The sequence below is a fragment of the Eptesicus fuscus genome, chromosome 7, assembly GCF_027574615.1.
Source record: "Eptesicus fuscus isolate TK198812 chromosome 7, DD_ASM_mEF_20220401, whole genome shotgun sequence".
NCBI lineage: Eukaryota > Metazoa > Chordata > Mammalia > Chiroptera > Vespertilionidae > Eptesicus > Eptesicus fuscus.
The window spans coordinates 85,318,190-85,334,381 of record NC_072479.1 but is presented as its reverse complement, the minus strand read 5'-3'; the positions used below and the strand labels follow the sequence as shown (position 1 = coordinate 85,334,381).

The 16,192-nt window shown below is 38.6% G+C and overlaps 1 protein-coding gene across 2 annotated transcripts; it reads right to left on the bottom strand.

The window, feature by feature from the left end:
- Positions 1–420: 420 nt before the first annotated feature.
- CLEC12B (C-type lectin domain family 12 member B) lies at positions 421–10,446 on the bottom strand. Of its 2 annotated transcripts, XM_054718522.1 has the most exons (7): positions 10,319–10,330; positions 8,737–8,801; positions 8,386–8,475; positions 5,944–6,165; positions 5,275–5,429; positions 4,991–5,106; positions 421–693 (listed from the first exon to the last, which is right to left on the bottom strand). In XM_054718522.1, exons 2-7 carry the CDS (start codon positions 8,762–8,764, stop codon positions 543–545), a joined length of 762 nt encoding a protein of 253 aa, XP_054574497.1. In that variant the 5' UTR covers positions 8,765–8,801; positions 10,319–10,330; the 3' UTR covers positions 421–542. The 2 variants fall into 2 exon arrangements, with proteins under 2 accessions (XP_054574497.1, XP_027999684.2); XM_028143883.2 differs by lacking the exon at positions 8,737–8,801 and having other exon boundaries at positions 10,319–10,446.
- Positions 10,447–16,192: the final 5,746 nt, after the last annotated feature.

Sequence of the window (16,192 nt, the reverse complement as noted above, 5' to 3'; positions counted from 1 at the left end):
GCAGGCTGATGCGGACCTGGTACACAGTGGTGCAGGCCCTCTATTTGCTAAGATATTTCCAAAGCATTTGGTATAGTGCTGCTGTCCAGAAACCGGAATCCCTACTTGGGGATCCCCCACCTGCTACATGATCCAGCAACTCTCGCAGCAAGATCTCCTGGGCCTTGCTCCAGGGCGATGGCCTGTGTCAGTTCTGACTGTTTAGTCCTCACATAGCACCCAGTGCACTTATGAATATGTAACAACAGAGCTAAAAAAGAGTCCTTTATTTGAGAGAGGAAAGTCAGTAAAATGATTTTGCGACAGAATAGGGCCCTAGAACAGCTAATCCCCCTAGGACTCCAGCAATAACCAGAACATCAGATCAGAAGGCATCAAAAAATGACATGGAGAATGTTCTATAAAGCACATTTATTTGCCTGATAGATTCAATACACAGTCACGTTTTAATATGTTTTTGGTTCTGGTTGGGTAGCTGTCTCCTTCCTCACATGAACTTAACCACAAGTCCCTCACTTTTTGGTGAATTTGGAAGAAGCCTATTAATCTAAGTCTTCAATCTTCACTAACGCAGCTGTCTTCTCACAAATCCAAGAAATCTCAGCACTGCAGCGGGAAGTGTAAGTATTTCCTTCTTGAAAATAGGCACATCCTTGGGATCCATTGATCTGGGCATATTCTCTAGTATTAAATCTGAAAATTAATCAATTCAAAATTAATTATATATTTTTAAAAGTTAAGTTATACATCAAATATTTTAAATTTGATCACAGTTCAATGTTCTCCACTACTAAATATCATATACCTGAATGTTGAGAGACTTATGCTTCCACAACACAACAAGATCCCTGAAGTTGGCAGATTTGAGTTCTTTATTTCAAGTAAATTATAATTACATGTGGAATTGTTTAAGAAGGATGCTTAAATTCTGGGTTGAGAATTTGTATTCCCCCCATTAAAATGGTAGAAACTACTATATATATATATATGGCTAAGTGAGTGCACTGACCACCAGGGGGCAGATGCTCAACACAGGAGCTGCTGAGCAACAGCAGCTTTGCAGAGTGCCCTCTTGCACTCCAGGACACCTTGGGGGAAGTTGGACTGCTGGTTTCTGCCTGATCCCTACAGGCCAGGCTGAGGGACCCCACCTGCCTGAGGGACTCTGCTCACTCCACAGACCTCGCCCAGTCTCGCCCCACTGGCCACCTTCTAATTAATTTCCTTTCAATGTGCACGAATCTGTGCACCAGGCCTCTAGTGCAGATTACATTAGAAGTACTAGATTTTCTTTAGTTTGGAACTTGATGAAGAAAAACAAACAAATGAAATAACTTTCTGTGTATAAATTTGTTACATTTTACTATGTACAAGTATATTTTTTATATATATATTTATATATATATATATGGAGGGTGAAAGAGAATAAGACAAAGTTAAGAGTGAAATGAATGTGGCCCTAGTATCAGTCCCCAGTTCCTCTGTCAAGGAATTGGTGATAACTTAAATAATGTCATTAGAAAATTATACTCATCTGATTTAAATTTTCTGTGTGCACCAATTCTGTCCCCGCTCCCCCCACCTGCCAAATGATCTGCCTTACACTGCAATGTTCTTTTCTTGCTTCAGGGCTGAACTTACTAAATCTTATTCCTAGTATGTGCGTTTGCTCAGACTGTCCTTTCCTCAGTAGGACATGGCCATGTGATCCTGAAGTTCAATGTTACTATGCTGAGTGTGCCGCACTGGTTTATCAGACAGCTCAATCTCAGGGAAACAGTGTTCCCAGGCTCTGAAACTTGCTGTGTGGGCCTCCTCCTCCATACTTCAATTAGGTGTAAATGGGGAGGTGGGGGGCCAGGAAAGATTAAAACTCTTTTGGGAAGAGGAACATATCTTCTTAAATTCCAAAATGGAAACAACTGAACTTGCATGGTGTCATGGTATGCCTGTGAAACCTCAGTCTAGCATCGTCAGACTCTCAGATTAATTTGTAATCATTTGATGCCCAATATTGCTCCATTGGTAAAGCAACTGTGATTTTTGTGTGTGTGTTTATTACCTTGCATGTGCTTTCTCCCATTATCTGCATAAACCCAGGTTAGTCAATTTAATGTAAGTAGTGGTGATTAGAGGGAGGGAAGATTGGGGTTGAGTAGAAAAGTCCAGGACAAAACTTGGGGAAATGAATGAAGATAAAGTGTAACCAGGGAGAAAAGTATAAACATATTGTTTGTTATTAAAGGAAGTCCATGAGTCACAACTGAAGCACAGTATCTTTGACAGAAAATGGGCAATTATAATTCAATTTAAGGAAACTTTGACAATACGCATTATTTTTTAAAATATATTTTTATTGATTTCAGAGAGGAAGGGAGAGGAAGAGAGAGAGAGAAACATCAATGATAAGAGAGAATCATTGATTGGCTGTCTTCTGCATGCCCCCCACTGGGGATCAAGCCCACAATCAAGGCATGTGCCCTTGACTGGAATCGAACCTGGAACCTTTCAGTCCACAGGCCTATGCTCTATCCACTGAGCCAAACCAGCTAGGGCAACATGCATTATTAAAGAGCGAAATAGGAGTTGAATCCTATCTAATAAAAGAGTAATATGCAAATTGACCATCACTCCAATACACTAGATGGCTGCCCCCAGGTGGTCAAAGATGGCTGCCCCCATTTGGACACAAGATGGCAACCATAAGATGGCCAGCAGGGGAGGGCAGTTAGGAGGGACCAGGCCTGAAAGGGAAGGCAGTTGTAGGCGATCAGGCCAACAGGGGAGGGCAGTTGGGAGGCACCCGACCTGCAAGGGAGGGCAGTTGGGGGTGACCAGGCTGGCAGGGAGGGCAGTTAGGAATGACAAGGCCTGCAGGGGAGGGCAGTTGTGGGGGGACCAGGCCAGCATAGGAGGGCAGTTAGGGTCAAAGAGGCTGGCAGGAGAACAGTTAGGCATCAATCAGGCTGGCAGGGGAGTGGTTAGGGGGTGATCAGGCTGGCAGGCAGAAGCGGTTAGGGGCAATCAGGAAGACAGGCAGGTGATCAGTTGGGAGCCAGCAGTCCTGGATTGTGAGAGGGATGTACGACTGCCTGTTTAGGCCCAATCCTGGTAGGACATCTCTCAAGGGGTCCCAGATTGGAGAGGGACACACACCCCCATGCACAAATTTTGTGCACCGGGCCTCTAGTATGTTATATTAAAAATACAAATATGATTGTATCATTTGAATTTAGTTGTGATGAGAGGTGTTCCTCAAAATATTTGGTTTTGCAGTGTCTGTTAAAAGAATTTTGTAAAACTTTGTGCCCCATGACATATTTTTAAGTTAACCTATTTTTTCATATCTTTTAATAGTTGCCAAAAATCCTTTTTTCAAAATACTATATAGACTATAAATACTTTAAATATTTTTATCAAAACCATAAAGTCGCTCATGTTAATTCATGAAAACATTTGCTATATAATTTAATTGCAAGTCCCCATTGTTAAACTGATCAACCAATGTAGACTTACTTTTTGTTAGAAAATAGCTAACAATTGTTAAATTTAAATGTGTGTTAATGTAGGTTCTTATAAAAAATACTAGAGGCCCAGTACATGAAATTCATGCATGGGGGGGGGGTGTCCCTCAACCCAGCCTGCACCCTCTCCAATCTGGGACCCCTTGAGGGATGTCTGACTGCCAGGAGTTGGACATCCCTCTCATAATCCAGGACTGCTGGCTCCTAACCACTCACCTGCCTGCCTTCCTGATCACCCCAACCGCTTCTGCCTGCCAGCCTGATCACCACCTAACCGTTCCCCTGCCAGCCTGATTGCCCCAACTGCCGTCCCCTGCCAGCCTGATCACCCACAACTGCTCTCCCCAGCTGGCCTGATCGCACCTCTAACTGCTTGCCCCCCTGCATTGGCCTGATCTCACCCCTAACTGCTTGTTTTCCTGCCATCCTGATCACCTCTAACTGCCTCTGCATCGGCCCTTGCCACTCTGGCTTTAACTAGAAGGAAGTCAGATGACTAGTCAACCCAGTCTAATTAGCATATTACCCTTTTATTAGTATAGATTATCCTTCTGGATTTTAAGTATCGAAGAGCCAAGGTAGCTGAGAGGCTGATCTCATGATCACAAGATTGGTCCTGATTTTGCTACTTATAAGCTGAGTGACCATGGGCAAACTATTTAATCTCTCTATGACAATTTTTTCACCTATAAAATGGGACTATAATAGTGTTTTAATCATAGGGCTAATATTTATAAAGTATTTCAAACATAGTAAGTATGATTTATGTTTGTTAAAGAAATTTAAACTAATAGATGAGAGTCAATGTCTTGACATGAGTTTGTCACACACACAAAGGAAGGTACTCCTCCTTTCAGTATTTTTTTTAATCCTCACCTCAGGATATTTTTTCCATTGATTTTTAGAGAGAGTATAAGGGGAAAGAGAGAGAGAGAAACATCTACGTGAGAGAGACACATTGATTGGTTGCCTCTCGCATGCACCCCAACCTGAGCTGGGGGCTTAGGATCAATCCTGAAACTGAGGAAGGTGCCCATGATCAGGAATTGAACCCAAGACCTTTTGGTCAGTGGGCTGACACTCTAACCACTGAGCAAAACTGGCCAGGGCATCAATATTTGTTACTGAAGCTCTATTTTCTTTGTAGGTTCTACTCTTTCTTATATCTCGATTTATAATTCTTAAAATTAACTTTTATTAAGGTAGATTAATTAATAGCATATGTTTCAGATGTACACTATTGTAATTTGATATCTATATTTACTCTAGCATATTCACCACCAAAATTAAAAAATAAGCAGAGGATCTGATTAGCCATTTCTCCAAGAAAGACCTACAGAGGGCCAACAGGCAAATAAAAAGATGTTCAACATCACTAATTATTATGGAAATGAAAATCAGATCATTTTGTCAAAATCCCATTTCTTAGAGTTATTAGCTTGGATTTTTTCCAAATAGAGACTTACAAGGATGGAGAGGGGCTAGAACCATCTTCCCACAGCCAACTTCTGCCAGATGGATCCCATGATAATCCCAACCAGAAGAAAGAAAACTTGGGTAATGGTTGTGACTTCAGAAAATGCTGAGAAAGAGAAAAGTTGCAGAAGTAAGATAAATGGAAACATACATTAAAACCATTTATTAATTCTCCTTCAAAATGTACTGAATTCCTACTGTGTGGATCAGAAATTCTATTTATTTGCTTTACATTACATGGGCAATTTCTGTAACCAGGAAAGGAGATTCTGACCTTTTCTTCTAAGCTGTCTATCTTCACCAAGGTGGAGTTCTTGTCCTTGCAGTTTTTTCTACTCTTACTCCAAGTTTTCTCTTCATTTGTTGCAAAATAATAGCAGCTGTTTTGGTGCCATTGCCACATCTTAGGACAAGGATTGCATTTGTGGTCTGAAAAAGAAATTATATCTAAAGGTACAAACTAAACAACTCTGGAGTGATTGGGGAAGGTTTTGGAAACTAAGCTACTTAATTTGATAATAGAGTTTGAGACCCAGCACCCTGAAAACATACTGTTGTAGGAACCTTTGAAAATGAAATCAACCCCAATTATGGGTTGGGGCAATGGTGATTAAAATTATCTTTGTAGGGCTCAGTCTTCTGGCCTTAGAAGGATCAGTTCTACTTTTAACTTCTTATAACACCAGGATCCCCTAAAAATAGATCATAAAGTGAAGGGCTGAAGTATCCAAATTGATATAAGTCCACGATGCTTCCCCAAATTTGCCTCTGTTTCAAAAATATTAAATACTTTAAAATCTTCCCTTGTCTTCTGTAAAATCAGTGTGATGTCATTAGTGGTCTTTGGACAGCATGACTCTCTCATACTCCCAGAGGTGATGCACATAATTAACCTAAACTGGGACAACAGATTTGATCTGATAGGTCATCAGATCCTGATTACCTGAGGTGTGAATGACTAGCTCTTGACAGAGTTTGATGGCCATTTGTCCCTGCTTCTTCAATAGATTGGAGATCTGTGATTTGAGAAGTTCCTCCTCCTCCGTGGGAAAGTTCCTATAGTTGCTCAGCTGCTGGGATAAGTTATCTTGCTGGTGGTGGACGGTTTTTTGAAGTTGACTCAAATTCTCTGAATCTGAGTTAATTTCATTAGAGGTCTGCAAAACTCCAAGACATAATAGTAAATAAGTTCATACAGCCTCCCATTCTCACGTTAGCCGTGGATAATTCTCTTAACACAGAAATATTTCTTATATTGTTTAAAATTTATTAGTAACTCCTAATAATGGGGGTATCTGGAAGAAGCCTTTCTATTTAAAGCTGTTTAAAGCTCATTCTTATAACTTTATTTATATTTAATTATTTTGTGCTTATATTAAAATAACAAATTGCTGATTACATAACTCTGACATTTCATCTAAGGCAGTGCGGGTCATTTTGCCATATGCTCGTTGGAAATTTTGTCTTTTTCTGTTTGGAGTTGGTTCACATAATTGTTTTAATAGAAACAGAATCCTTTGGAGAAATGGCTATCTCAAAGTATGGTCTGCAGACAGATTGTGTCAGAATCACTTGGGGTATTTGTTTATTTGTGTGTGTATGTTTTTTTAAAGGCAGATTTTAATGCCATACTTGATCATTTCTGATCTTAGATCCATAAAAATATTCATTTTTAATAAGCACTTTAGGTTATTCACCAGCAGAATAAATTTAAGAACAATTGCACTCTAAGCACTGCACTTTAATTGAAAAAAACTCTTCCTTCTATGGAGAACCAATGAATACATATTAAATCTTCTTTTTTATTTTCTTATTTTATTTTTTTAATATATTTTTATTGATTTCAGAAAGGAAGGGAGAGGGAGAGAGAGATAGAAACATCAATGATGAGAGAGAATAATTGACTGGCTGCCTCTTGCACACACACCCCTCCCCCCCTCTCCACTGGGGATTGAGCCTGCAACCCCAACCCGGGCATGTGCCCTTGATGGAATCAAAACCAAGACCCTTCAGTCCACAGGCCAATGCTCTATCCACTGAGCCAAACCAGGTACGGTGCATCTTAATTTTTTTAAAACATGCATCATTGTTAGGTGGGCTAAGGGGGTTAAGGGGAACATCTATAATAATGTTAATAATTTAAAAATAAAACATACATCATTGTAGAAGAATGACTACTAAGCTTCATAATGATTGGCTGCTGAATAGTTGTTACTACTGCTAGAACATAATACTTGTTTTCAAAAGAGCAAGTTACATCATTAACTTCTATTTGTATGTCCAAATAGGTATGTCTGAATCCTAATTATCCATGAGATTTTACACATATAAAAAAAATGAAAGTATCAGAGGAAATGTTGGTATCATTTAGCAAATAAATGTTCTTGATTGCAAATCCCTTGAAATTGAATACTGTGCTCACTCACTACTCTACTCTGTACATCACATACTTAACATCCTACAAAGTGTGTATTCTCAGGATGTTTTTGTACTTGTTAGTTCCAGATTCCCTACCCTGAATAGCCCTTACTGTCCAAATTATGGGTCAGACTAAAAACAATACTCTTTTCACTACTGTGCTTGGAAGTGGAGCTTCCATTGTTGGAGGTGGTTCAACTTTCTATTTTCTTGATTTTTTAAAATATATTTGTATTGATTTCAGAGAAGCAGAGAGAGGGAGGGAGAGATAGAAACATCAATAATGAGAGAGAACCATTGATCAACAGGCTCCTGCACGCCCCACACTGGGGATCAACCTGGGTATATGCCCTGACCCGGAATCCAACCATGACTTCCTGGTTCATAGGTCAACGCTCAATCACTGAGCCACGCCTGCCCGGCAGGTTCAACTTTCTATCTACTGGCTAAGGAATATCAGGCAACTCTTCCTCCTTGTTTGTATCTCTTTTTCATTTATAGTAGTCAGGCTGTTTCTGCTGCTTAGACGTTTCTCTTCTCTAGAAAGGTCTTACGTGAGCAGATTAAGTCAGTCTTGCACAAAGTCTTAGAGGTAAATAAAATGGTATGCTTTTCCTTGAACCCACCTTCCTTGGCTTTCTGTTTCTCACCATTGGAATCATAAGCGGATGTGTGCCTATGCAGAAAAGAGACTCTTTATTCCAACCAATAACTGGAAAAATAAAAGTTGACTTCATAGTCCAGTCTAGCTTATCAAGAGAAAGCAATGGACTTAGGGAAAAATCCTCATAATAATATTTTCCTCGTTGGTTTACCTTGGAGACAGGGGGAATGAGAGAAATAGAAAGTAGCAGAAAGCATTGGATGTTTTAGGATGCAGCACTTACCATATACCAAACCTGAATTCACATAGTTTACAATTGTGTTTCCTAATCATCTTCCTTGGGTTGGATGCAAATATACTTACACATAATCCCCAAGGTCACAAGCCCAACCAGCAGCAACAGACAAAGGGTCAGCAGACTCAGGGCTGCCCAACGCCATGTGTGGGATAGACCTGGAAACAATGAAGAAAGCCATCAGAGGAATGAACAAGCAGAACTCCCTTGTAGGAGTTGCATGTGGTGTTTATTTTTTCCCACCGAGGAAGCTTCCTAAGCTTCTTTAATGCCCCTTTCTAGAAAACACCTAAAACAATGTGCTGTGAGGGCCCCACCACCAGTGCTCCTCTTTTTATTCTTCCTTTCTTTCTTTTCCCTTCTCCTTTCCGTTATGAGTGTCTTCTAAGCGTTAGGCTTTTATTTTCATCATTACACACCTTTCTTCTTCAAGTTTATTGAATTCATGAATAAGATGTTGTAGAAAGTGGTTTTCTGGATGACCCTAACAGTAGAAGAGATCCCAAGTTTTTAAAATCACAAACCTCCACAACACAAGTGTTATTATGGGTTTTATTTTTATCTATTACCCATTTTATTTATCACCCATTAGATAATGAATGGATACTGAATAAAAGAAGGGACAAATGTACAATCTAACTTACAAACCACAGAAAAGACCAGGAAGCCAGTGAATAATACTTCAAAATTTGACATTCCATATACAAGGTGGGGCAAAAATAGGCTTAAATTAGTTTGTATGGAAAATAATACAATAATAAAAGAATAAACTTTGTGTTTCATGTACTCACAACTGTAACCCTGCTTTTGCCCCATCCTGTATATCTCACAAATGGTTCTCTTACATCATTTTCTTATTCCTCAATTCAGGATCTAATGGCATCTAGCCCAATATTTGAGAATGATTAATGTAACCTCCAGGTACACTATTACATATAATATATCCACTACTCCCTCTTTCTCAAAGATTAGAATTAAACTTTTCTAAAAAATAATGTATAACTACCTTTATTAGACAAATGCAAAGTCTATTCCCATCTTCTTTTTTTATATCACCCCCTCTCAAAACACACACACACACACACACACACACACACACACACACACACATACACACACACACTTAAATTAAAAAAAATAACTCTAAAGAAAAGAACATAGTTTATATATTTTAGTTGATGATTCAGGACAACAACCTGAACTGTCAATGGCTTTTTTAAAGTGAGGGATGTAGTCTGATACATTAAATTGGATTCTTGACCACAAACACCATTCTTTCTTTCTTTCAGTTGGATATAAGGGGATGAGTGAAAGGCTAGAACTGAGTCTGGACTCCACCACATGAACTTGGTTAAATCATTTAATTGCTTTTAGCCTCAGTTTTCTCAACACATTGTCAAAAGTACTAATATTACTTCATTTACTTAACAACTATATTTTAATAAAGATGTGATGCACAGCAAGTAATATACTTTTAAAAAATACTGTTGTTATATATTCAACACTACTCATTATTCTGGGAATTTCAATTTCTTATTTTTTTTAAATACTATAAAACTGAAACTATCATCTATTTCTGACTCACCCATTCTCCAATTATCCTGTTCAGTTTTTTATACCTTTGAAAAGAAAAATTTCCCTGCCTTCTATGTTTTAGAAGCTTCCAATCTGCCTTCTAAAAGATTCCTCTGGCATCTCTTGCAGGGACTACATTTATAAAAGGACTACATTTATAAAAAACAACCTTTTAGTCCTCAATGTCTGGCATGTCTAATCAACATTTTTACTATTACACATGGCTTCATGAAACATAATGATAACACACCATTTTTTCCTCAGTATTTGGAACACTTTTTCTACTAATATATTCCACAACTTTGTCTCTATTTCAAAGCTTTCACAGCACCCTTCTCTTTAGCACAGGTATCAAAGTCAGCACCTCAAAGCATTGAACACCTGTCCATCCCCCAAGGTCAAGTCTCACTTTCCCTGAATCCTTACCTTTTTTCCTTAGGTTATTTCTATTCTGGTTATTTCCTGCTCCAATAGAATCCTGAAATGAAAGTGTTGCATAGGTCACTTCTTCAGACATTGTAGAAGAAAGCACTACTGTAAATTGTGTAATTAATGTTTCAGTGTCTTCAGGCCTGAAACAAGATGTTCTTTCCAAGGCTTGGAGCTTTTATACAGACACTCAACTGGCTCAAGACACATCCCACTGCAATCTATGTAAGGACAGAATGATACTCTGTTTTTCTGCAGAGAATGTGAGTGAAGTCAAATAGTCTCCTTAGAAATCAGTATAGTGTAGATTCCAAACTGCTATTTCATTATTGTTTCATACTATGAAGCAAAGAAGTGGTGCTTGGAATCAGTGCAGAAGTGGTAGTTTTATGCAGGAAATCCTATGATCCTCAAGGTTTCAATAAAGGGTTAGGTTTCCTCTTTACATGCGTTAAAGGTAAGGCAAGCTAATTCTGCATGGACACATTGGATGTGGTTTATACTCACCTATATTAGATACCAAGCAGATACACATACTAAAACAGGAAGGAGTGTGTAGTCACATGTACTGAGATCTGTGTAGTTAAATACCAACCACACTTGGCTGATGTTTTAGGAAATTCAAGTGTGTGTGTGTGTGTGTGTGTGTGTGTGTGTGTGTGTCTGTGTGTCTGTGTGTGTGTGTAAGAAAGGGAGGGAGAGACAAGAGAGAGAAAGAGAGAGAGAGAGAGAGAGGGCAATGGGGCATGGAGAAGAAATGGATAGCTATTAAAAACGATGTGAATGGAGTTCCCTTCTGGCATGGCTAACTTCCTATGGAATAATCTTCCTGCAAAAAGCAACTAATATTCAGAAGAAGATTATCTTGGAAAAATAAAAACAATTAGAAGAGAATTTTCTCTGTTTCACTGACCAAATATACAAAAACATTTACCTCTGTATGCATGGTAATATCATTTTCAACCATCTTCCATGTTAAATTTTACAAACTCTTATCTATGTTCAATTCCATCTATACATTGAAATCCATTCCATCTACCTACTCAAAGATTTTCAACTTATAATTTTCTGTCTCTGGGATCATTATTTTTTACTGCTGGTTGACTCAACTTACAAATATGAGATATCTTCTATTTTAAAAATAAGCAGAAAATCTCTTGTTCATCCCCCTCACATGCTCTATACATTATCACCTCATTTCTCTAATTCTCTTAACAATTAAAGTGTTCAAAAGCTGTCTATTCCTGCTGTTTCTTCCTATTTTTCTTAAACCCACACTAATTAGTCTTTTCCCTTCATTTTATATAAAAATGCTTTTTTTCCAAGTCACCATTAACCTCCACAGTAACACATCCAAAGGCTATTTCTGAGGATTCATCTTAGCCTACAAGCAGCATTCAACATAACTGATATTTAAAATTCATCTTCAAAAATATTTACAAGAAGGGATGAAGAAAAGTAAAAATTAAATTTAGAGGCATCAAAGACATAAAGAGAAAAGCAAAAAGAAAAAAAAACTGGCCACAAGGAGGAGCCAGAGGATGAGTATAGGATGGAATTTATTTTGGAATGTATATTCATCCAATAAGGATAATACAATATCCTGATTAAAATAAAGGACTATGAAGGCAGACTGATTGACTCATTCAAATCCTAGATCAACAGCATTTCATAACAGGAAATCTTAGCTTTTTCAAAATTAAAAAATAAACAGTATTTAATTTGTGTAGGAGGTTAGTAAGTAAAAGTTGAACCAACACTTTTAATGCAGAAAACTGAAAGGGAATAGGATATCATCAATAAATGCACTGAAGGATTAGCCTAAAGGTTATACACATTTAAAAGTCCATTAAAAGATATCACCAACTGTAAAATGCTCAGCTTCTTTATATTTTTCAGTTTAGAGACACGGTTAGAGCATTCATAGTAGTCAACATTATTTCCTTTTTGTATACACTACTAACCATCATTATATATTTACTAGAGGCCCGTTGCACGAATATTCGTGCAATAGGCATTCCTTCCCCTGGCTGCTGGCACCAGTTTTCCTCCAACCCCCCGGGACCAGGCCACAGCGGAGCCAAGACTGCAGACTTCAGCCTTCAGCCTTTAGCCTTCAGCCTTCAGCCTTCAGCGGAGCCAAGCTTGCAGCCTGCAGGCTTGGCTCTGGCCGCAGGAGGAGCTTCATTCTTCAGTCTTCAGTCTTCAGTCTTCACTCCATGCCTGTGTATGCAAATTAACCCACCACCTTTGGTGGGTTAATTTGCATTCTCACTCCTGATTGGCTGGTGGGCATAGTGGAGGTACGGTCAATTTACATGTTTGTCTATTATTAGGTAAGATCAGTCTTATCCACAATGTTATGTATTCCACTAATTTCCTTTCTTATTGTATCTACAACTTGTCATTGTGATCCTATTTTCTTGTACTCATTCTCCAGCTAGCAGTATAGATAATGAAGTCTGGACTAAATTTAAAATACATCATACTGTAGAGGAAAGAATGTGGAGGTAGATGGTACTACTTTTTATAAGAAGTGTAAAAATAGAAAAGTCCCAAGATTCCTTAAAATTCTCTTTTTACATGTAGAATGAAAATGCCCATTGTACATGTATGTATGTATGTATGTGTGTATGTATGTATTCATTCATTCATTCTTTCACTCATCATATCTATTGGATGATTGCTGTATGTCAGTCACTATTTTAGAGTCATGGAATACACTCTTGAGGGGATAATTACAAAAAATTAAATATCTAGGGAGACTCTGTGTGTTAGAAAGGAGTGAAGCTTTTCTGTAGGGACAAGAATGTGGGCTGGTGTGTGGTGTGATGAGGGAAGTTGTTCTAAATTCTGGAAAATAAAAATTAGGTAGCAAAAATCTAAGATTTTATGCTCCATAAGGACTATTACCATGACTTTGTCCATGAATATTCACCAATGTCAGTGTTTGAAACAAAATGAACATCACTTAAATATTTACTTTAAACTAAAAGAGATAATTTATGTAATAGTGCCTCTTAATCTCTAAAATGTTAAACAAATAAAGGTTTTTATTCCAAATTCAAACTCATAAGGCTGTTTGGACTAAAGAACCATTTTTTCAGGATGGTGTTTTTTTCCAGTTTCCTGAGCTATGAAAAAAGGGAATAATAAAATATGCAAAAAATAAAATATGGCAATAACATGCCTTGTAGTGTGATTAAGAGATATTTAGCAAAGCCCCTGGATTTTGGAAAAGGGGAGGGGAAGTTATTACATCTACTTGCTTTCCTGCAGTTCTCTGATTAACTGTTGCTGAGTAACTCAGCTTGTATTTATAGGATATGTATAGCAAGAAAGCAGAATTAAGACTAAATGTTATCAGGAGTTCCTTTGACCCTGAGAGTCTCTATACTCAACTAGCGTATACTTAACACCGCAAAGCCATGCTTGGGGAATAAAAATAAAGGCAAATATATTTTAATGAAACAAATCTAAATATAAGACCCTTAGTCTGTGGCTAGAGTAATTGAAGTTCCAAAAACAATATGAATTACAAACCAGAAGCTAAGATAAAGCAAATAAATATCCTCTGAGGCTTACCGTTACCCTAGTTCAGCTTTACCTACTTCTGGTGTTAAATGTGCAGTTTTAAGAACTCATGGATCAAACTCAAGACCAGCACCTTCCTGGTGGTTTACAAAAGGAATAAATGGACTATTTTTATAATTAAGCCAATTAGCCAAGACCTAGAGAATATGGTAACCCTGACAAAGCAAGCTAATTGTTATGCTTCATACCTTCTTAAAGTGTCTGTTAATTGAACAAGAAAATGTTTACAAGAATTATAAGTGCTTCCAAATGCCCATCCATCTTCATTTACATATTTGATTTAATTTAACTGTAAATTTTCATAAGTTACCTACATGGTTATTAAGGGAACAGAGTCATGCTTTATTAAAAAGATGTCATTTGAACCATAACCTCCACATTCTTCTTTCTGTCACTTGGGCACAATTATTTTTCAGTGTTTCTGTATATTTTAGGGGGGAAAAACAACACTAAAGTAAGGCAGTGTCAGAAAAAACTGAAAAAGAGAGGAGATAGATGAGAAGAAAACCCCATGACTTGGTAGGAGAGTAGACGTGGGCAATAGAAGAGAGGGAAAGTCAAACATTCTCAGACTGTGGTGGCAGATTGGGGTGATCAATGTTAGGAAGAGTGAACAGTCCACTTTAACTGAAATATGTTACTTGAACAGAAACAGAAGTAGGTAAGTGGTAGAGTAATGATCTGAAATTACCCTGCTTATGACTGGGAATCACTGAATATTATAGCTGAGATAAGAAACTCAGTGACAAATATGGGTCTGGGAATTTTAAAAATTTGATTACTTAATTTTTATAACATTATTGAATTTGACTTCTATTTAAAGTGGGATATTTTATTAAGGATTGGGTTTTGGTGAAAATACTCAAATCATGCTAAGTTTGAGTTTTTAAAATCAGCAATGCCTTTCATGCTTGTTTTGTTTATTCTTTTCACCCCTTCTTAAAATAGTTTGAGGTGTGTATGGAAAGAAATTTTAAAGTAAAAGGTTATTTTATGTGAACCAACAAAGAATTCAGAGTGAAGGAGATAACAGGAAGAAAATATATGTATACTAGAAGCCGAGTGCATGAAAATTCATGCATAGGAGGGGGAGGTCCCTCAGCCCAGCCTGCCCCATTTCACAGTCCAGGATCCCTCAGGGGCGGGAGGCGACCCAGCGATCAGGGGACGGCGACACCCCCATCACACCTCTGCTGCTGCCACTGCTGGCAGCGCAAGCCTTGGTCAGCCCTGGTTACCTGAGCCTCGGGCGGCCCTGGGCGGCTGGGCAGCCTCCATCTGAGGCTTGCCTGTGCCTTGGGCGTCAGTTGGCCAGATACCATCCAAGGCTTGCCTGTTCCTCAGGCTGGCCCTGGGTGGCTGGGGGGCTGACGGGACTGGGGGACTCCGGAGGCAGGTGCGCAGAGTGGCTGGACCCACTTGGGGGCAGGCACGGCCATGCTGCTTGCCTGCCACCCCAACAGGGATGAGGGGACTGGGTGCCACCATCTTGTGGCTATGGGTGCCGCCATCTTTGAGGGCATGCCAGTCAATTAGCATATTCCCTCTTTATTAGAACAAGATGTGATAATTAGAAAATGAATAAATAAAATATCTGCCATGAGATCCTATGTAATTACTATATTGAATAATAAAGTCTAACACTATTAACTGAAGAAAGGGTAGAAATAAGATCATTAAGAAGACAAATGCCTAATAGTTTCAGAAGAAGAGTAGCTTTTCTGGCCCTGAAGTTTTAACAAAAATATGTAAGAACTACCCTAGTGACAGAGTAGATAGCACCCTCACCAATATTTTTCTAGTAAGCACAGCCGCTAGCTTTCTATGGTTGTTCTTATAAATACTTTCAATTAAGCTAAAAGGACAATTAAAAATCCATTTCATAAAGTTAAATGTGTGGGAGATCTGGATGTCATATGAAGACAGAAGCAGCCTCACTTATCTGTATCATCAGTGTGAGCAGACAAGCAGTTTTTTACTTTTTTATTTATTAACTAGAGGCCCAGATCACTAAATTCATGCACAGGTACAGTCCCTAGGCCTAGCCTGCAATCAGGGCCATCTTCCCTGGCTACCCGCAGCCAGCCCCACCCCACCCCCACCACCCACCTCAGTTTCCCATTCACCATTGGGCGATCGGAGCCTGCCGGCTGGGTAAAAGGATCGAGAGCTGGTCAGTGTGCATCATAGTGACTGGTTGAGTGGTCAGTCTGGTCATTCTGCCGTTAGGGTAAATTTGCATATTATCCTTTTTAATATATAGGATAGAGACTTGAT